This window comes from Plutella xylostella, chromosome 26, assembly GCF_932276165.1.
Source record: "Plutella xylostella chromosome 26, ilPluXylo3.1, whole genome shotgun sequence".
NCBI classification, from domain to species: domain Eukaryota; kingdom Metazoa; phylum Arthropoda; class Insecta; order Lepidoptera; family Plutellidae; genus Plutella; species Plutella xylostella.
The window spans coordinates 3,393,578-3,416,547 of NC_064006.1; the positions used below are offsets into that span (position 1 = coordinate 3,393,578).

At 39.6% G+C, this 22,970-nt stretch overlaps 2 protein-coding genes across 4 annotated transcripts in view; both read right to left on the minus strand.

Moving 5' to 3' along the window:
* The window catches only part of LOC105384531 (protein O-GlcNAcase), a 29,431-nt gene extending 26,385 nt beyond the window's left edge, over window positions 1–3,046 (minus strand). For all 3 annotated transcript variants that reach the window (XM_048630585.1, XM_048630584.1, XM_048630583.1), the window contains exons 1-4: window positions 2,722–3,046; window positions 2,565–2,616; window positions 520–748; window positions 67–171 (exon numbers count right to left, since the gene is read on the minus strand). In XM_048630585.1, the coding sequence (XP_048486542.1) occupies window positions 67–171; window positions 520–748; window positions 2,565–2,616; window positions 2,722–2,788 (453 nt within the window). In that variant the 5' untranslated portion in view covers window positions 2,789–3,046. The remainder of the gene's footprint in view (window positions 1–66; window positions 172–519; window positions 749–2,564; window positions 2,617–2,721) is intronic.
* A 1,046-nt stretch (window positions 3,047–4,092) lies between these two features.
* On the minus strand, window positions 4,093–20,974 carry LOC105384530 (protein glass). The gene is made up of 9 exons (XM_038111629.2): window positions 20,888–20,974; window positions 18,579–18,757; window positions 13,079–13,190; window positions 7,975–8,106; window positions 6,819–7,214; window positions 6,276–6,493; window positions 5,002–5,085; window positions 4,669–4,773; window positions 4,093–4,325 (listed from the first exon to the last, which is right to left on the minus strand). Exons 1-9 carry the CDS (start codon window positions 20,972–20,974, stop codon window positions 4,253–4,255), a joined length of 1,386 nt encoding a protein of 461 aa, XP_037967557.2. The 3' UTR covers window positions 4,093–4,252.
* Window positions 20,975–22,970: the final 1,996 nt, after the last annotated feature.

Here is a 22,970-nt window from a genome sequence, read left to right on the forward strand (position 1 = left end):
CACTGCAGGGAATACACAATTATTGACAGAGGATGTATTAAACGCGTAAATTGCATCTACTCTTACCTGAGCATGAGCAAAGGTCTGGAAGATCTGCTTGTCAGCTTCAGTCATCTCTGGCTCAATGTCGTCAAACAGCAGGGCGAAGCATGTGCAGCCGAACTGAGACACCTGGAATTATATGTATAAAGTTGCTTTTAAGACATGAACACTTGTATTTATTGGCTAAATTCACTCCAAGCAAGGCAAACTACCAAGTAAGTAAAAAGACTATGGTTTTATATTTCGATCTTTGACATAGTATCAAACAGTGTTTAATCAGTAATAGCCCTAGCTAGTTAAAGGCTAAAAACAAGTTCTATTTAATACAATAACTAAGGTCAGAGCCAGCTAATAGCAGTCCTAGGCTGGACATAGGCCTTTTACAAGGAACTGAGAAATATTGTATTATAAAGCACAACACACAGTATTTCTGAACAGTTTGGCATTGAAATACACAAAACTATTGATAAACTTTACCTGCTCAAGTTTCCTCTTCAAAGTAGTGATTTCTTTCTGACTGCTGTATGTAATATCAAGGCCCGGGGACAGAGCATAGCAGAAGGTGATGCCCTGCGCCTTCGCAGCAGATATGAGTGAGGTGAGGTGTTCCGCTTCCTCAACTGTATAGAGCTCCCTCCAGTATGCTCTGTGCTTGTAGTCATCTTTTGGAGCGTAGACATACATGTCTGCATTCCATTTCTTGAGCCTATGGGTTTATGATAAAGTCAAAGTGGAATAAATTCAATTCAATTAATACAGCTATAGTAAAATTTACTCTTTTGCTTTTCAGTTTGGATAGTGTAACTACCTAAATGCAGGTAGAGCTGATTAGCAAATTATTGATAGTCAAAATAATTTGCTAATCAGCTGTGCCTTTGGTGTCAAAACAAAAATGTAAACAATAATAAATTTTGAACACCATTGCTGGGCCAGACCCATAGACCTACTACCTCTAGACTCGCAATCGCTGTGTGCACTATTCTCTTTCTCACTCAAACCATAGATGTTGCCGACAAAAAAATAAAACCTAAATATGGGGAAATTTAACTTATCATAATAACAAAAACAAAACTTGAGTATATCGTCGGTTGAAAGGAAAAAGACACTAAAGGCTAATTTTTCAATAGCCAGATAAAAGTTTTGCTGGTAAATAATTTTGATGCTGTTGCGTGTCAATGTTTCTCAATGTTTGTATTACCCAGATAACATTTATCTGAATATTGAAAAATCAGCCTTAGTGAGTTTTTCCTGTCAACCGACGATATAAGAAAAAAATCTTTACTCATACTTATTTGATTTCAATATAATTATTTAATATACACAAACTGAGTGGATTGTATGATTCATTGTCTTCATCCAATCGAAACAATCCTCTTCAAAATGTGCCGAACACAATTTTTGTATGTTTCTTTGGTTCCCAATTTGTGTGACCGGTAATGTCTATCCATTTTCTTGATATTTTTTTTCTGTCGGAAACCTATGAAGCAGAGATAAATGGATGAGCATGAGCATTATAATCGTGGGCCAAATATGTGATGGGGTTTTTTTTAAAGGAAACACGTATTTCGTATCAATACAATAAACTTTATATTATACAGAAGAAATCACACATAGAAGAAAAAAACGAAACGAACGTTTCCTCACAATGAGAGGCACCTCATTTGAAAAAGGAGAATGACTTCTACTAAATACAATCTTCACAAAAACCGAATTCGTGCGCCCCATTTGTAAACCCAACCCGAGTCCGTTACAATTTCTAGTATTTTCTTTGCATACTATAATATTTGTGGGTAAAATAAATTTTCAATAACTTGCAACACCATGTGATTTCTTATGATATGGTACCTCGTAATTTTTACTTAAAACTGATACTAAAAGACCTTACAGTATTAAAATTAGTATCGTTTTATATTAAAATCGAGCCAATAGATAGTACTATGATGAATGTAAGCTTGTTAAACTTGATATTATCTACTTACATGTGAAAATATATCGCATCCATCATTCCATCGTGTTTTCGTTCAATATGCTCTATACATCCGAACAAAATCCACCCACCCATGTCACACACTCGTTAAGTGATGATAATAGTCTAATAAACTTAATAAACACCCACAAATTACTATAAAATCAAAAATAAATAGCATTTAGAAAATTTTGTTGTAACTGTCAGCCTTTGTTTGGCACAGATTTTTCATTTGTTTCATTGTTTGGCACAGAGAACTGACGTAAACAGGCGCCACAGCAAAAAGGACAAAAAACATTTACAGCTTAACGTTTCTTTCTTACGCTTAATGTAGCTAAGCGTCTCTTTTTCGCAATGTCAGAACTGTCACGATTATACCCCTGTGGCCAGACCACAACAAGTATTCTTATTCAGAACTCCTTATTTCTAGAAATATACTTTAATATTGCTTGAAATACTATTATAATGTAAATTTTAACTAATTAAATACCACCTATAATTTATTCCATACTCAAACCAAAGTTCATGATAAATCTAAAGTAAAGTATGAACTTACTTCTGGAACAGGTCCTTCCTCTGCTCGGTGGTCCAAGGGCGTCCGTAGAATCCTGAAATCGCAATACAGAGGTCATTCACACCTCTCAACAGGCATAACGAAAGCAAATACGCCATGAAAAAATACAAAGAATTTACTCTACTAAATTGGACTGTACCTTCGACAACGCCACAAAAGAAGTCCTTCCGAGGCGAGGACATCCCATCCGGCGAGCTCTCACTCATGTTTGCAGCACACAATGGGTCACAGGATTGGAATTCGCCAAAATGCTAAAGTAGGACTCAAATTCTACTTTAGACCGATCGAAAGTTGACGATCTGTGTGAGATAAATGTAAGCCACAAATGGCGGGGAGGATAACTGACACCCGCACCAGCAGTTTATTGTTGTTGCAGATATCAGCTATCTTGTTTTAGTGATAATGATAACTCGAGAAATTTAGTAAAACACTTCCACCATCTCGGACGAGAGAAGAAATTTTACCGAGTATTTTTTTAAATTATGATGTGTCAATATTGGAAATTTTATTGCCAGGAAAAAATATATGGTAGAAAGTCTCAGAATAATAACTGCCGCGCTTTTGGTAGAAAATCATGTTATTATTCTGTGAATATTATTTTAATGTTGCCATACAAAATAAATAAACTGCAAAGAGGTAGAGGTCATCTAGCTCAGAATAATAACGGCCTTACGCTATCGGCAGAGCAGGATATCAGTGCCAGATTGATAGATAATGTATGGTATGTAAGGTATTTTCTTCATCGTTCGGGTGGATCATGTCCAGATAAGGAACATTACTACTTTGATAATAGAGGACGTGTAATTTTAATAAAATTGTTTGGCCTAGGTATCACCGTCATCATCATCATCTATTTGTGATGTGCATTTTTTATTGGACCTATGGTCTGGAAATAAAGATAATTTATTTATTATTTATTATTATTAAGAATGTAATAAGTAACTAACTGAAACATCTAGATGAGTACCTATCTAAAATGTAGTTAGTAGTAGTAAGTATAGTCGATGCGGTAAGTTCCCTGTTCATTTTAGTATCTTGTAGATGTGCAGAATAACTCTCGGGTTCATAAAATAAAATTATTCACATTAGGTAATAAAGTTTAATACTTTCTTGACTAGACATGGTTAGCTTAAATCTATCCTACTTTATGTTTTAATACACATCCAACTATTTTATAGCGATACTTATTTACACATTGCATCTAATTATTTACAATGAGCGTCACATAAGATAACAATGATTTTAATACTAAGTAAATTAGAATAGGCTTAGCACTAAATACCTACTAATTTTATTACCTAATTAATTATGTACTACCCAGTAATACTGTAAATATTTGGTTTGGCTTCCACTTACTCCCAACCCAGTAGAAATAGAAATCAAACTGTAAAAGGAGTTACTTTGATTAAATTCTTAATATCCTGATTTGTTTTTATATTGATTATCTTCAACAACATGATTTACTGCGCTAACCAGAGGAAATATCGCCTCGCATATAGCAACACTGCAATTTTTATCCTATGGCAATACTGCCGCCATTTTGTTCACAATCCTTTCCGCCATCTTGTGAACATTGACGCATGGCGCGCGTTTTACTGCCTCTATGGCACGAAAGAGCAAGGACTAGGAGATCAGAAGTAGACAGCGGGCAACCCGCACCGCGGCAGGGGTCAGCCGAGCATGCCTCCGGAGAGGTTTCCGTGCACCCTCATGTGACGGTTCAGGTTGCCGGATTGGGAGAACCTGGAATGAGGAGATCACATTATAAGAGCGGGAAAAACGATAGCAGGTGGGAATCCGCGAAGTATCGTAGAGATGTAGCATTGAAAGCTCTTCCGTTTGCTAGATTGATGATTTTGGACCGGAAGTGTTTAACATCCGGTTAAATTTTGGACCGGAAGTATGGGGTGTTCAACATCCAGACATGAAATTTAATCAAGTAAGGTACACTTTCACTTTCTCATGTTTTATCAGCTCTTAATTAAATTCGAGCTTTTTGGCATAGATTCGTCTTTAAATACAAGTTTTCATCAGGAAATAAGTAATATAGGTAGGTATCTACGAGTATATAACTATGGTTACGTACCTAAGTAAACAGAGTTTGCATTGATAAGGTTTTTCCCCGGAGTGTATTCTTAAATGCTTCGTCAAAGTGGAACTATCGGAGAATGCTTTTTTACACGATCTGCACCTGCGAAGAGAAGAATATAAGTAGGTAGTTAAGTAGACTAAAGACGTTGAAGGTAAGACGAAATTATTTTATATTATAGGCCACCTGTCGATTCTCCGAAAGTATCTTTCAGTCTTGTATGAATTATGTATAATTACTTACCAGTAGGGTTATATTCCGATACTACAATACGATACATATACTTAATATTTTATGATCTAAGTAGGTAGTTACTATAGGTAAACTCACTGGTACGGCCGCTCTCCTGAATGTGTCCTCATGTGCGTCGTTACACTCGAGCTTTGGCTAAACCTTCTATCGCATATGGGACACCTGTAAACAAACACTATGTTTTTATAATGAATCAAAAAGTTGTCCGTAAAAGATAAGATACGATAAGCGGGAAGGCTATTTGCACCTTAAGGCTGCGTTCCCAGTAGACAAACTGTTCGCCACAGACGCCGCCGACTAAGATATAATGAATTAATGAATGTTCAAGTTTTGTTAGTTTTTGCACGGGTTCCGCTCATCTCGCATAATCTTTATTGACCAAAACTCATTTCGCATAACTCGTATGGTCTAAACTTTTTTGGCCGAACCATCACTTTGCCTAGACTTATGTGGCATAAGACTCGTTTCGTCTAAAACTCTTTAGGCACAATCTTTAAACACCTAAGTTTCGTTTGCTCAAATTTATGTTCTTCTATAACTATGTATAATCTTGTTTCTCGTAATGTTATCTTAATAAATAATACATTAAGTATGTAGTAAATGTACAAATTGTGGTATTTTACTCCTACCTCCCGAAAATCACGATATTGTATGATCAAAAAATGGAAAGTTAACGACCAATATAATTATTACAAACCCCATGAGATCGAAACCTAAAAATAGGTGCGACGACGAGCAAAGCGAGGAGGAGCGTGTTAGGTGCACATGTTCATCAAAACCAAAGCGGAGCGCAGCGAAGCGGAGCGGAGCGTTTTCCAAACAGCGGAAACAATACAAGGCAACAGTTTGCGCTATGTAGGGAGACGCTCCGTCAGAGTTAAAGCCAAACGAATATTATTACTTAGTATAAACCTAATAAACCTATGCCATAGCATTATTAGGCTATTCAAGATTTGGCCATACCATTATTAGGCTAAACAATGTTATGCGAAATAACTTTTTACTAAACGAGATTTATGCCATACGATTTTCGGCGTAACGAGACTTTGACCAAACGTTACTATGCAATACGAGATTAGGCAAATAAATCTTATGCCAAAAAAGGTAGAACCGTTTTTGCACATATTCCAGTTTGCAATTTGTAGGGTTACGTGAGCCTAGCAACGGGTGAATTATTTTATATTATCTATAGGTACTGATCATCATCATCAGCAATCATCGTCCCCTGCTGGACATACCAAGAGCTTTCCCAGGAGTGGCGCTCCACTGCCACCTTATACAACTACTACACCGGCCACAGAATAAACCCTCAAAGAAGATTCTATCATCTACAATATCTAAAACATCCTCACCTAAAAGGCTTCTGCCCAGTATGCGTCCGCACATGCGCCGTCAGGTTAGCAGCTTGCGAGAAGCTCTTATTGCAGTCCCCACATCTATACGGCCGCTCCCCGCTGTGAGTTCGTAAGTGAGTCTTGAGTGTGCTCGGCCGCGCGTAGGTCTTGCCACAGATGCGGCACAGGTTGGGCTTTTGCTCGTCGTCTTCTGAGCAGCCACTGAGCGAGCCCACCTGTGAGGGAAAGCGTAAGTGGTGGTTGGTTGAGCTATGGTGTGTTGTAAACTAGCTTTTCCCGCGGGATACAAATAGCTTAGGTATGTGTTAGACATACTACGTGCCAAATTTATATAAAAAATATCTATCCGTTTTTTCGTGAACGCATCCAAGCAAACTTTCAGATTTATAATATTAGTGTGTTTGACTCCAAATAGAATAAATGTTTCCATGTACACCTGGATAGGTAGGTATTATAGGTACTTTCACATACATTAATTTTAATTTTAAACTCATCTAATGTTTTACACCAAGTGGCAATGCGAGTAGAGTTAAAACTTGCCTGAACCTTCCCAGAAGAGTTGATACACGAATACCCATAGTCCTGATGCATCTGTTCATCATTCAGTATCGTGTACCCACTCCCCATATTCTGTTCCAACTTCTGTCCTTCATACATCTTCGACGGCGGTCGCTTCAATGTTTGACTTAAAACCTTCTGGTTGTTGAAGTTTGATTGTTTTTGGAATAAGTAGTTCTGGTTGGGTTTTTGGTTTGGTAGTTGCAGAGGTTTGAATGTGGAAGTGGCTGTGATGAGAGGATCTGATTGGTTGGGGGTCCTGAAGTCTGCTGTGAAGGAGTAGGTGGCGGAAGGGTAGGAGGTGGGGCTGATGACGTTCTGTGGTTGAGGGTAGACGACGTTCACTGCCGGTGATGACGCGTTCTGGTTCCATTGCACCTGGAATGATATTCTTGATGAAAAAATATCCAGTTTTAATGTTTCTTTTAAAGCTGCGTACAGACCGGCCAAACGAACGCCAACAAACGGGTGACCAAATCGACAAATCATTGACCTTCGTTGCTGCAATCTACCCTGTATTATGTATGATAAATATCCATCGCTTGGCGTTCGTTGGGCGTTCGTTGGCCCGGTCTGTACCCAGCTTAACAGTGTCGCACTATTCTAGTTACTCTATTGGGCAGTTGAATGTTTTGAAGCTCAGTAGTAGTCCGCATTCGCGTTCTATTTGGACGTCTCTGATGGTCCTGGTCTAAGCTCAGTACCTATCAAAACGGCAATGCGGCTTGGGACCTATTGTACGATGTGGTTGCCTCTCGTTGACTATAAACCCTTTCGGGGATTACAGTCGTGAGCATGGTACATGTACTTAAGCACCTACTATGTTCCACAGCGGTCAAACTAGAAACATGATATCTAATTTCTGAGTAATAGAAAATATCTACCTGTGGACACAACTGGTCGGGCGGACACCCGTGCATGGTCATGTTCATGGACACGTTCACGCTCATGGTAGATAAATGTAGATGACGTATACCTAATTGATAAACCTTTCCCTGGTTACGATCTAAGTTAGTCTAACCGACTTTGGACAAAATGTAGATAAATAAACGTCACTCGAAGAATTCGATCGTTTCACTGATATCCTGAAGGCCCCCACCTCAGCGCTGTAGTGCTCATAGTAACAGAAATGCCTCACCTGCGGACACAGCTGGTCGGGCGGACAGCCGTGCATGGTCATGTTCATGGACACGTTCACGCTCATGGTGGGGAACAGCGGCGGCGCGCTGTAGTGCTCGTAGTACGGGTAGCCGCCGTTGTTCATCATCATCTGTGGGGGGGGGGGGGGGGAGGTGAATATAGGAGTAAATTTCTTCAGTAAGTGTCACCGCTGATGGGCCTCCTGCCTAAGCCACAAACGCCGCCACGAGAAAAGCTTTTGTAGAGAAACGATTTGTAGCGTGTGGCCGCCACCGGTGTACATTTTATGTACCTGCAAAAGTTACGGGAAATATGCCATTGGCGGCGTTTTGTGGTTGTGGCCGGTGGCCCGTGTACGGGAGCCCTAAAGATCTTGTTAACCAGGTTAAAGGAGTGGCGGAAATAGATCTACTACACAGATGTCGGAGGACGATGGAAACAATTCCTATAAAATTGATTAGTTTAAAAGAAAACGTGTCTTCTATCTATTCTATTCTATTCTATTCTCATAGGGGGTGAAGTTCCTGTACGTGGCTCTCTCGAGTGGAACCTTTGTACATATCCCCTTGATTTCAGCTCAGCCAGCCTAGCTCCCGAGTAAACTGGAGTAGCAGGCCTGGGTGTTGTAATAGCTGAGGTAGGCGCTCTGTTGGTCCAAGAATAGATAATCTTGTTTCTGTAGTAGGTGGACAAGCTAACAAAATATGTTCAACCGTCTCATCTACTTCTTTACATGTCCTACATAAGGGACTAATTGAGTTACCTATGGTATATAAGTGTTTATTCACGCAACAATGTCCTGTTATTAATCCTACCATTAATGATATATTACTACGGGACAGGTTGAGTAAGTAGCGTGTAAGTTTATGGTTGTATGATACAATAAACGCTTTACTTTGTCTGCAATCTACACTTTTATCCACTTTTACTACGATTTATCCACTCCTGATTGTGTTCAGATAGTGTTTTATCGGTGAGACATTGCCTTATTGCCTTTGATGACAAACTAATAAATGGTTCTGGCCCTATTGGTAGGGTATTTGATCCCATTCTTGCTAGTCGGTCAGCCTCGCAATTTCCTATGTTGTCGTTATGACTTTTAATCCATTGTACTGTTACATTATTTGAAATGCTTAGGTTTTCAAGTATTGTTCTGCTAAGTATTGCTTAGTAGTGTTCTGTGACATTCTAAAATTAATTTAGATTTTGTTACAGTTCTGCCTAAGGCACCTAAAATTGCCATACTGTCTGTGTAGAAGCAGATATTGCAATTTTTTGTGTCTTTTATTTGTGTAGCTCCGTCAAGTAGGCTGGCAGCTTCTGCCTGAAAAACAGTAGCTTTGTTCCCGAAGCTGACAGAGTATTGTAAATTAAGTTCCGGGCAGAAGACACCTCCACCGCTGCCCTTCTTGTTCTTGGCTCCGTCAATGTAGATATTGATGTCGTAATTGTTTTCGTCTGATGTGCCACACTGATCTCGCTGGATAGTGTAGCTTCGGTTGAAGATAAACGTCTTTATAGTAGTGTCGCTGCATTCAGTGGACCCGGGAGCCGACAACTTGGCAATGTCAAGTATGCGACTGTGTCCCTGTGCAGTAGTATTCGTTGACCATAGTCCCATGTTACTTAGCCTTATCGCCGCCGCTTTAGCTTCCTGCTTGATGATAATATCGAGTGGTGGAAGTCCTAGAATTATTTCTAGGGCGGCTGTTGGGGTTGACTTCATACATCCGGTGATTGAAACGCATGCAAGCCTTTGAAACTGTCGTAGTTTGTTTTTCACAGTAATGAGGTTCGATCTTTGCCACCAAACCACTGCTCCATATGTTATTATAGGTCTGACCACCGCTGTGTACAACCATTTACACAGCTTTGGCTTGAGTCCCCATTTGGATCCAACAAGTTTCCTAGTTTGGTATAGGGATATTGTTGCTTTACTTAGGGTTTTCTCCACATGCTTAGACCAGCTTAGGCGGTGGTCTAGCCATATGCCGAGATACTTTACCTCATTTGTTAACTTTAAGGTTGTATTAAAAAGTTTAGGTAGCTTTAAATTACCTATCTTAGTCTTTTTGGTAAATAGAACCATTTCCGTTTTGGTTGGGTTCACTGACAATTCATGTTTGTGACACCATTCCTCTATGATGTTCAGTGCAAGTTGCATCCTTTCACACAAGGTATTTACAAACAGACCGCCAATGAGAATCGTAACGTCATCGGCGTAGGCTATTGTTGTAAAACCTTTATTATTTAGATCGCAAAGTAGATCATTCACAACTAAAACCCACAGCAATGGAGATAACACTCCACCCTGCGGACATCCCTTTGCTACTTTGCATCTTATTGTATTATTGTTGAAGTAAAAGATACTGTTCTTGATTTAAGCATATTTGTTATCCAGGCACTGATGACCGGGTCTACATCATGATTTTTAAGGTTATTACTTATGCTATTGAACATAGTTTTATCAAAAGCTCCTTCAATATCGATAAAAACTGCAAGGCAGGATTGTTGTAACAATATTGAATTTTCAATTTTGCTTACCACTGCGTGTAAGGCCGACTCTGTTGACTTACCCGGTTGGTATGCATGTTGGTTAGGATGGACAGGTTTCACGGAAAGTGCACCGTCACGTATATATCTGTCACACAGTCGTTCTAAAGTTTTAAGAAGAAATGATGACAGACTAATGGGTCTATAGGCTTTCGGAGAGGTGTAGTCATCTTTACCCGCTTTAGGCAAAAATACTACTTTCACCTCCCTCCATCCCTTAGGTATATACCCGAGGGCTATACAGGCTCTGAAGATACCTACTATCCGTGGTGAGATAATATCTACCTCCCACTGTAGGAGAGCCGGCACTATACCGTCTGCTCCCGGCGATTTGAAGGGAAGGAAAGAGGTGATAGCCCATCTTACTTTTTCTTCATTTATTACGGCGGCCGCAAAGTGTCTTCTATCAGTATACGTTGCTAGATTTCCCCAATGGGTCCGTACGGCTATTTTGATGTGATTTTAGATCAGTCAGATGGTTAAGTCGCCACGCCACAGCGGAAAGTCAGGAGTGTAAGGCAGAAGAAGTAGGACATCGATGTTAATTTTATGTGCTAAATGAATATGTGAATGAATAGTTTGGTGGAAGACCCATACTTGACAGAAATCTAATAATTCGATTCCACGAATACATTTAAACAAATTCTAGGTAAACATTTAAATAGGCACACGATCAATTGAATACCGAAAGCTTAATTAACTATCTCTTTCACCGCGAAAATTAATTAACTGGCGGATTAATTCGAGCATTCACCAAAAGAATCTTATCTCCATTTAACCATCGAGATTACAAGAAGCCAGATCGGTTTCATAGAGAAAATTAATTTCAATACTCTCCGACACACGTTTATATGTCTTCTTCACGTTACATTCCAATCCTTATGCTAATAGTCATAACGACCTCGATTCATTCATATCACGCGAGCAAAAATACAATTTCGTTAACAGGGGGTCACTCTTCGTCGACGAACGAACGAGAATTGTTACGCAATTAGCACTCTTAACATATCGGGATAGAGTCGTATTTCGTTAACAGTACCGTATCTAGGGGCGGATTTGGGCTTCCTCTTTCCGCTTCCCCTAACGTTAGAGTGAAACAAATAAATCGATAACCTTACGGTAGAACGAGACGCCAAACAACGCTGAGTAAAACACTGAAGCGTAGCAGCGAAACATATTGTGGTCTCGCTCTTACGCGTGGGAATGAGGGAGTGAGTTAGTACAACCACGTACAACATGAAAATAATTATCTGAAAATATAAGTGCGATTTTGCAAAGACTAACATTTTTAGTCAATTTATGACGATGATGAAGTCCTGTTATCTTTCATCTCGAGCCGAGATCAGTTGATGCAGCCTCCTTTTCAGTTATTTACTTACAGTTAAATATGAAATACCAATGGACAAACCTTTTCAACAGATTTGTGCTAATACCTAATCATCATCATCATCAGCCAATAATCATCCACTGCTGGACATAGGCCTCTCCCAAGGAGCGCCACAACATTCGGTCCTCGGCCTTCCTCATCCAACCACTACCCGACACCTGCCTATGGTCGTCAGTCCAGCGGGCAGGAAGGCGTCCCACGCTGCGTTTGCCTGTTCGTGGTCTCCACTCGAGAACTCGTCTACCCCAACGGTTATCGGTTCTTCGGCAGATATGACCAGCCCATTGCCACTTCAGCTTGCGTATTTTGACAGCTATGTCGGTAACCTTGGTCCTCTGACGGATAACCTCATTTCTGATACGATCCATCAGAGAAACCCCAAGCATAGCTCTCTCCATAGCACGCTGAGCGACTTTAAATCGGTGGACCAGTCCTACCGTCAGTGTCCACGTCTCTGCACCATACGTCATCACTGGCAGGACGCACTGGTTGAAGACTTTTGACTTCAGGCTCTGAGGAATGGCCGAGTAGAATATGTGACGAAGTTTCCCGAATGCAGCCCAACCCAGTTGGATGCGCCTTGCAGCCTCCTTGTCGAAGTTGCTTCTGCAATACCTAATACATCGATTGCAAAAGCGATTGAACAAAATGCTCGCGACCAATGAAAAAGTTCCACCCACAACAAAACAAGAACTTAATTTAAAATTTGGACACCATATTTAGGTACGTTATACTATTTCCATCTTATTAATGGTTTTTTGACGATCGCTTATGTCTGGTAACTTAAGTTGGGTTTCGTTTGCAGTCTTCAAATATGTATGGGATTTCGAATGTCAAAAAAACAATAATAAAATGGACAGAGTCACAGGACAGAGTATAGTTAGTAATATTTAAGGTCGTCGGTCCAGCGGGCAGGATCGTATCAGAAATGAGGTTATTCGTCGGACTAAGTTTACCGACATAGCTGTCAAAATATGCAAACTGAAGTAGCACTGCGGGCTGGTCTTATCTGCCGAAGATCCGGTAACCGTTGGGGTAGGCGAGTTCTCGAGTGGAGACCACAACCAGGCAAACGCAGCATGGGACGCCCTCCTGCCCGCTGGACCGACGACCTTAGGAGTAATACTTATGGTGAAATGTTATCTATGGCATGTAGCTTTACCTGCGGATGCACGGGATCGGAGTTGCACTCCCCGTGCACGACGGCATGCTTGAGGGACAGCAGCACGTCGGCCGCGTCCCCCCCGCGCTCGCGGCACTCCCCGCTGTTCCTGCTGGAGGGCGGGAAACGTTACAAAATGGCGGCGGAAAATTTATAGAGCTAGGAGGTTATGAAGTAGGACATTCTGGATAAAAGCTTTGGCTGTTCAGCTCTCTCCAATTTCGGTTGTATACTCGTTCTTAGAGTTGTTACTCTTTTCTTGGGATATATATAAATATTATATATAATATACGACGGCATGCTTGAGCGACAGCAGCACGTCGGCCACGTCCCCCCCGCGCTCGCGGCACTCCCCGCTGTTCCTGCTGGAAGGCGGGAAAATTACAAGATGGCGGCGGAAAATTAATAGAGCTAGGAGGTTATGAAGTAGGGCATTCTGGATAGAAGCATTGGCTCTTCAGATCCCTCTAATTACAGATTAGATACTCGTTCTTAGAGATGCTACTCTTTTCTTGGGATAGGTATATATTAATTATAAAGATATAAATATAAGACGGCATGTTTGAGCGACAGCAGCACGTCGGCCGCGTCGCCGCCACGCTCGCGGCACTCGCCGCTGTTCCTGCTGGGAGGCGGGAAACGTTACAAGATGGCCGCGGAAAATTCAGAGGAAATTAATAGAGGTAGGAGGTTATGAGGTTAGGGTATTCTGATTAAGGTCTGGCGGTACAGCTTTCTCCAAATTTCGGTTAAGATACTCGTTCTTAGAGATGCTACTCTTTTCTTGTGATATATATATGTATATATATATATATATATATATACATATATATATCACAAGTGGGTGTATCACGTATATATATATATATATATATATATATATATATATATATAATTATATAATTAGAGCGGTGGTAGCTCAGTCGGGTAAGCGCCCGCTTCTCACGCCAGAGATGCGGGTTCGAATCCCGGCGCTGACATGTACCAATGAGTTCTTTTCTGAATTTAAGTACAATGTATACCATCGCTCTTACGGTGAAGGAAAACATCGTGAGGAAACCTACATATCTAGATTTAGCACATCTAGGTATGTGAACCCACCAACCCGCAGTGGACCAGCGTGGTGGGAAATGGTCCAAGCTTAGGAAGGCAGTTTAGACCTTGGGGATATGCACAAAGGTTCCATTCGAGAGAGCCAGGTGCAGGTACTGTTACCCCCACAGAGAATAGAATAGAATATAATATATATAATTAGGTATATAGGACGGCATGCTTATGCTGCCGCCGCCCCTGCTGGAAGTAGGGCATGCAATAACGCAATACCGGTATTGCGTATAATACCGGGATCCCGGACAAAATCCACGCTTTTTTCAATACCGGTATTGAAGTAATACCGGAATCGGACATTTTTTAGGCTATAAATCAAGCGAATAAGATATAGTTGGCCTTGTGCTCCTATATACTATGAAAGTGCATGCACTTGTTTTTAACCGTTACATGCGGTTTTTGGCCTTTGGAAACCTATTTGTTGTCCATGCGTTCTAAAATTTTAACTCTAAGACTCAATTCTCGTAAAAAATATTACATAATACAGAATTTGATTGCTTTTTCTTGTTGTATTTAGCCCTATACGACTAATACGACCTTTAAACAAAATATATGCCATCTATTATAAGGAAGTATGATACCGGTATTAATACCGGGATCCGAAAATATTACAGGTATTGCATGCCCTACCTGAAAGGCGGGAAACTTACAAAATGGCGGCGGAAAATTCTAGGGAAATTTATAGGTGGAAGTTAGGGTATCGTTAGGTTTATGTAGGACACGAATAAAGTTTTGGATCGATAAACTCCTTCCAGTTTCAATTAAGGCGATATATATACGCAGAACTGCCGCCGCCAATTGAAAAAAAATCATAACTTACGTTTGAAAGCGCTTTTCCGTAAAACTAACAAGGCCACCCCCCTCGCCATGCTAATTCCAATTCTTATAACGTACGGTGGTCTGCGCCTAAAAGTATACAGGCGGAGTTTTTAAAATAGCGATCTCAAGCTCACATGCTGCTCAAGCACATCCACATAAACACCACTGCTACACATATCACACACAACACGTCCCCGGATTTATATCAGATGTAGCTGGTCCCTTAATTATCAGGGATCGCTATTTTAAAAACTCCGCCTGTATACTTTTAGGCGCAGGCCACCGTACCTCCTAATATCTGGTGCCTGGAATCTAATATTTAATCTAAAAATCGCTAATGACGGCCGTTTCTGGAGGTATCTTCGGCAACTTCTACATTACAGGCACCAGGGATTAGGAGGTAGGTACTAAAAAAGGTACATGTAATTAGCATGACGAGGGGCAAGGCCTTGACAGTCTTCGGCACCCAGCCCGTCTAGCGACTGTTATAGCTCTACTATACGGTTCTACCTTTTTTGGCATAAGATTTATTTGCCTAATCTCGTATTGCATAGTAACGTTTGGTCAAAGTCTCGTTACGCCGAAAATCGTATGGCATAAATCTCGTTTAGTAAAAAGTTATTTCGCATAACATTGTTTAGCCTAATAATGGTATGGCCAAATCTTGAATAGCCTAATAATGCTATGGCATAGGTTTATTAGGTTAATACAAAGTAATAATATTCGTTTGGCTTTAACTTTGACGGAGCGTCTCCCTACATAGCGCAAACTGGTGCCTTGTATTGTTTCCGCTGTTTGAAAAACGCTCCGCTCCGCTTCGCTGCGCTCCGCTTTGGTTTTGATGAACATGTGCACCTAACACGCTCCTCCTCGCTTTGCTCTATTCTATTCTATTCTCATAGGGGGTGAAGTTCCTGTACGTGGCTCTCTCGAGTGGAACCTTTGTACATATCCCCTTGGTTTCAGCTCAGCCAGCCTAGCTCCCGGGTAAACTGGAGTAGCAGGCCTGGGTGTTGTAATAGCTGAGGTAGGCGCTCTGTTGGTCCAAGAATAGATAATCTTGTTTCTGTAGTAGGTGGACAAGCTAACAGAATATGTTCAACCGTCTCATCTACTTCCTTACATGTCCTACATAAGGGACTAGTTGAGTTACCTATGGTATATAAGTGTTTATTCACGCAACAATGTCCTGTTATTAGTCCTACCATTAATGATATATTACTACGGGACAGGTTGAGTAAGTAGCGTGTAAGTTTGTGGTTGTGTGATACAATAAACGCTTTAGTTTGTCTGCAATCTACACGATTTTTCCACTCCTGATTGTGTTCAGATAGTGTTTTATCGGTGAGACATTGCCTTATTGCCTTTGATGACAGACTAATAAATGGTTCTGGCCCTATTGGTAGGGTATTTGATCCCATTCTTGCTAGTCGGTCAGCCTCGCAATTTCCTATGTTGTCGTTATGACTTTTAATCCACTGTACTGTTACATTATTTGAAATGCTTAGGTTTTCCAGTGTTCTGTGACATTCTAAAATTAATTTAGATTTTGTTACAGTTCTGCCTAAGGCACCTAAAATAGCCATACTGTCTGTGTAGAAGCAGATATTGCTATTTTTTGTGTCTTTTATTTGTGTAGCTCCGTCAAGTAGGCTGGCAGCTTCTGCCTGAAAAACAGTAGCTTTGTTCCCGAAGCTGACAGAGTATTGTAAATTAAGTTCCGGGCAGAAGACACCTCCACCGCTGCCCTTCTTGTTCTTGGCTCCATCAATGTAGATATTGATGTCGTAATTGTTTTCGTCTGATGTGCCACACTGATCTCGCTGGATAGTGTAGCTTCTGTTGAAGATAAACGTCTTTATAGTAGTGTCGCTGCATTCAGTGGACCCGGGAGCCGACAACTTGGCAATGTCAAGTATGCGACTGTGTCCCTGTGCAGTAGTATTCGTTGACCATAGTCCCATGTTACTTAGCCTTATCGCCGCCGCTTTAGCTTCCTGCTTGATGATAATATCGAGTGGTGGAAGTCCTAGAATTATTTCTAGGGCGGCTGTTGGGGTTGACTTCATACATCCGGTGATTGAAACGCATGCAAGCCTTTGAAACTGTCGTAGTTTGTTTTTCACAGTAATGAGGTTCGATCTTTGCCACCAAACCACTGCTCCATATGTTATTATAGGTCTGACCACCGCTGTGTACAACCATTTACACAGCTTTGGCTTGAGTCCCCATTTGGATCCAACAAGTTTCCTAGTTTGGTATAGGGATATTGTTGCTTTACTTAGGGTTTTCTCCACATGTTTAGACCAGCTTAGGCGGTGGTCTAGCCATATGCCGAGATACTTTACCTCATTTGTTAACTTTAAGGTTGTATTAAAAAGTTTAGGTAGCTTTAAATTACCTATCTTAGTCTTTTTGGTAAATAGAACCATTTCCGTTTTGGTTGGGTTCACTGACAATTCATGTTTGTGACACCATTCCTCTATGATATTCAGTGCAAGTTGCATCCTTTCACATAAGGTATTTACAAACAGACCGCCAATGAGAATTGTAACGTCATCGGCGTAGGCTATTGTTGTAAAACCTTTATTATTTAGATCGCAAAGTAGATCATTCACAACTAAAACCCACAGCAATGGAGATAACACTCCACCCTGCGGACATCCCTTTGCTACTTTGCATCTTATTGTATTTGTTGAAGTAAAAGATACTGTTCTTGATTTAAGCATATTTGTTATCCAGGCACTGATGACCGGGTCTACATCATGATTTTTAAGATTATTACTTATGCTATTGAACATAGTTTTATCAAAAGCTCGCTTTGCTCGTCGTCGCACCTATTTTTAGGTTTCGATCTCATGGGGTTTGTAATAATTATATTGGTCGTTAACTTTCGATTTTTTGATCATACAATATCGTGATTTTCGGGATGTAGGAGAAAAATACCACAATTTGTACATTTACTACATACTTACCCCCTTATTCATAAAAAAGTTACTGGACGGATTAGCTATTGAACTGTTTTGTCACTCTCTGTCAATGAACAAATTATTCTCTGTCAGAGAGGGACAGAACAGTTCAATAGTTAATCCGTTCAGTAACTTTTTTATGAATAAGGGGGTAAATATATTATTTATTAAGATAACATTAGGAGAAACTAGATTATACATAGGTATAGACGAACATAAATTTGGGCAAACGAAACTTAGGTGTTTAAAGATTGTGCCTAAAGAGTTTTAGACGAAACGAGCCTTATGCCACATAAGTCTTGGCAAAGTGAAGGTTCGGCCAAAAAAGTTTAGACCATACGAGTTATGCGAAATGAGTTTTGGTCAATAAAGATTATGCGAGATGAGCGGAACCCCTACCATACTGACTTGTAGGGACTAGGCGACGAAAACGGGTATAGCGACTGCTATCGCTCTAGATATACTATACTGACTTGTAGTCACTCTAGGTGTCGAAAATGGATATAGCGACTGCTACAGCTCTACTATACACTTGTACTGACTAGGCGGCGAGAACGAGTATAGTATAGCAGCAGCTCCAGCTGATCCAGCTCTACTATACTGACTTGTAGTGAGACGGCGGCGAGAACGGGAACAGCGACGGCAGCGGCTCGAGCTCCAGCGCGGGCAGCGAGAACGAGCCCATCTCGTCCGGCGCCCAGCTGTCGGCGCCCAGCGCGCACGCGTCTAGCGACTCATGCAGCGCGCTCAGCTCCTCGCTGTCCTCGCAGCATGTGGCCTCCTGCTGCAGGGAGACGAGTTTTTGAGATAAAGGTTCTGATTTTGCTTACATATAACCTATTACCGAGAGACCTTATTGTGGTAGGCGTTTATTGCAAATGGATTTTAGTGGAAAATACCTCATGATTGTATAACGTATAAAAGATCTCACATAGAACAGAACAAAAAATAATAAAATACATTTATTTTACACTAAACAAGCAGCCTAGCAAATACAGACAAAATGGTAACTGTAACGGGCCGCATCGAAAAAGTCACTCGCATGTATTTTATATGAAGATGCGCGATATAGTGTGTTATAGTTCTAAAATGTATCGAAAAAGAGAGGATTCATGCGATACAAGCGAATTTATTAAAAATCCCTATTGCTATCGTATTAAGTAATTATGTCGAATAGTAGCGGCAGCAAAGTTATAGCGTTAGTGCGTTATAGCCTTCTAAATATGCCTTTATTTTCGGGAACAGATAAAATATTTTCAATGCTCTAGTAAAAATAAAAATGGTAGGTAAATAGGTATCTCTGCCGTTGTAGCTACTAATTGTGTTATTCGGATACCATTTTTGTGCAAAATTTTCAAGTATACTGATTAACACACTATGCTTGGCGATCGATCGTCATCCCTAAGTGATCGAAGAATCCCGATACAAAACATTGTTACGTTACTCAATTTGATCCGCAAAAATAATATTTTTTTAAATTTTAAATACCCTTCACCCTCTAAAGAAATATTAACAACAAAATTAAGGATCCAAAAAATAACAGAAGCCTACAACTAGACTTTCTTTCGCGCACCCGTTGATGTCTAATCTAAGGCGACGGCGCGTGGCTACGACGCGCTATGGCGTCGCTACGAAGGTGCTACGCGGGGGCTACGAATAGAGTCGTAGTGTAAACTTATACTTAGTAGATAGTGTTTTTTTTTGTTATTGTAAGTACTATTACTGTATTTCGTATAGAATATTAAGAATATAACTAAAAATATCTAAACTGCCTATTACATTATTACATTATAAACCATGCGAGACAAGCTAGTTTGTTTTTTTATTAGAAACACTCCAGAATGGAAATTATAACTATTCCAATAAAGGAATTATCTATAGATCTATAAATAAAAAGCAATGGTAAGAAGGGTATAAATGTGTTTTAAAATCCGTGAGTTATCTCAACGTCTTTTTAAATATCCATATTACATATCCGTATTACAAGTTGTAGGCCTCATAAAAGTTATAAAGCTTCTTGAGTCTTGGCGGCAGTGCATCTTTAACGACGTAGATACATTACAAAATTACATTGTCGTGTTTAAGGCGAATAGGGATACAGTGGAGTTTATCTACGACGACAAAGGAGCCATGCAGCCGGGAAAATAACGTGAATTATAAATTTGCTAAAATCTATAGATATACAAAGTGTTGTACTGTTTAATTATTTTCCATGGAATTTGTCCATAGCAAACGAAGTAAAAAAATATAAACTTTTAAGTTTCGGTACTATAGAAAGTAGGTTATTTGTCTAACACTGAGTTGCAGAAAGGATCTTTAAGTTAATGTCCGCATTAAGTGTATTGTTGCCTTGCTTTGACAGTATACGGACAGAAAGAGACAGACATAGATTTAATGTCGACATTAGCTTAAAGTCCCTTTCTGCAACTCGGCATAAGTTCAGTACTCACCTAATGAAAGTTGTCCTAATCCAACTCTTAAAATCCAGACTTATCTGGGACTTATCAGAGACTTATCCAGCGGACATTTATTCAGCACACACTATAAGTCTGTAACACACTATGACTACACCTTCTACCACCAAGAAGTCACTTCACACGCATCAACAGCGCCGCGCGAAGCTGTTATTATTCTGAGCATCAACCTATCGTTACCACATAAAGTACATCTATAAAGCCATGAAAGTAAAAAGTGCGATTTTGCAAACATTTTTTATGATTTTCAGTTATCTACTCACTGTTAAATACATGTTTAAACTGAAATATCGATTGATAATATCTTTTTAACAGATTTATTTATTAATAAAAGATATATAGATCCATTACTATCCATACCGGCTCAAACAGTTAGTTACGATCCATTTCCGTTTTCATGACTTCATAGAGGGACTTATAGTCTATGGTCTCTGCTTTACCTCACAGCAGTGGTGGGCATGTGCCGGCTCCTGAAGCGAACAGAAGTCGGCCACATACTGCGGGTTATTCGGCACGTAGCAGTCCATGGCGCCTCAGACTCCAGCCGAGTCACTGTTTCCGTCTCTTGTAGTCTCGCGGTACCATGGCTGGAGGGACAGAGATAGGTAGAGGTTTAGTGATGCTGCGACAGATGAGATGCTTGTAAGGCGTCGGTTATGGTTTCTCGATTTGCAGGTGGAATTGGGAGAATATTTGGGAGGTGTTGATAAAAGGGCTTAGTTTTACACAATAATTAATATTATTATTATTTTCATAATACACTATCTTCTAAATACTGAAATGTAGGTAATTACTTGAAAGCTAAATATGTGTGAGAAAACCTATATTTGTGATTGTAACGAAGTGCGCAAACTCGTCGAAATGGGGCGGGAAAATCAGAGAACAGAGGGCGGTTGTTAACGCACATAGGTACATATATAACGCTTGCATGAAATATACATATAGGTATCTATATACTTTATACTAATAAGTCTGAAAACATCTATAGATATACAGATATGTATATATGTAGTTGAAAACGGCTTTGTTTCATAGATGTATTAATATAGGTATTTATATAGTTATAGCAATGTTATGCAATCGTTATACTCGTGTATCAATGCACATTGCCAATTACGTTTTCTGCTAACAAAATGACTGAAGGTGAATGGTAAATGGAAAATGATGATGACGCAATTTTGTTTTATTCTTCTTATTCCCGCTTCTCCTTCAAGGAGTCTGGGCCTGAAACTAGCTAGGTGCTTCCCTCCTTAATAATCGGTATTAAGACTCCTTTTACGCCTAATTTTCTTAAAATAATATTTTACGGATATGATAGATACTTAACAGGCGTAACAAGTAAAACTTCAGTTCAAAGGCGTAATAAAATATATCGTTAGCTATTTCTAATTTACAGAACCTACCACCTAACCTAGCAAGTACCTAGAGTTGGGAAATAAATTAAAAAAACTGCTAGCCTTAGCGGAGCGTTATGAACTTCTAGAATTATTATAATATGCATTAATAGGAGATAGGTTCTGAAAATATAAATTAGGATGTGGAACAAATTGTCCTAGAATACGTCCAGCAGCAGCAGTCTTCATAGCTGCTGATGATGATGATGATACCACGTGCTATTTTTATGAAAGGTCAACAAAGGATCGAGATTTTAAGAGAACCTGCACATTTAATATAGATATTTATACGTGTAATGGAATAATTTGTCTATGTACTTACTAATGTAATAATACTAGTGTACCTAAGTACGTATTGAATTTTAAGACAGATTTTCATAACTCATTAGACTATTTCCGAATATCGACAAACTTGATAATTATGGATCTTACGTATCTAATTTACAATTTAATCAAAATATTTACGTTTTTAGTTGGTAATATTCGGATGCGCTGTTGAATGTAGGTACTGCAATATTGCAGACGGCTTCATTGAGCTGGTCTTTTTGGAGTAATTTGGTGAAATTTCAATAATTTATGCAGGGGTTGTTATTATTCTAAGGGGTAATCAAAATTTATCATGTTCATCATCATTATCAGTTAAAATCATCCAATACTGGATGCATCCTACTATTGCCTCTCCCAAGGAGCGTCACTATTATCTATCCTTGGCCTTGAGCATGTAATCTATGTATATACCTAGTTATACCTCTAGGTACCTACAACTGTTTCCTTACTAAAGTAGTCTAGGGCTGACTCAGTACACAATAAAATCTGAAAGAACCTTACCGAAATAAAAAAGTTGTGTTCATAAACTCATGAACAACTGTTTTTTTATTTGTGAAAACGTAAATAAAATATCCTGATACCATGACACAGATAGAAACATGAAACTTATAAGACTACTCTTTTTTAGTTGATTATTGTGACCATTGTATACTTACCTAATATTATTTAAGTGGAATGATCATTTATTAAAGGCGTTAGTACAAGAGGCGCATTTGCAAATATGTAAAGAGTTTGCTCATCTATGATTAATGATACCCTTCTGTAACACTATTTTATTAAAATGTATCCTCAAAACCTCTTA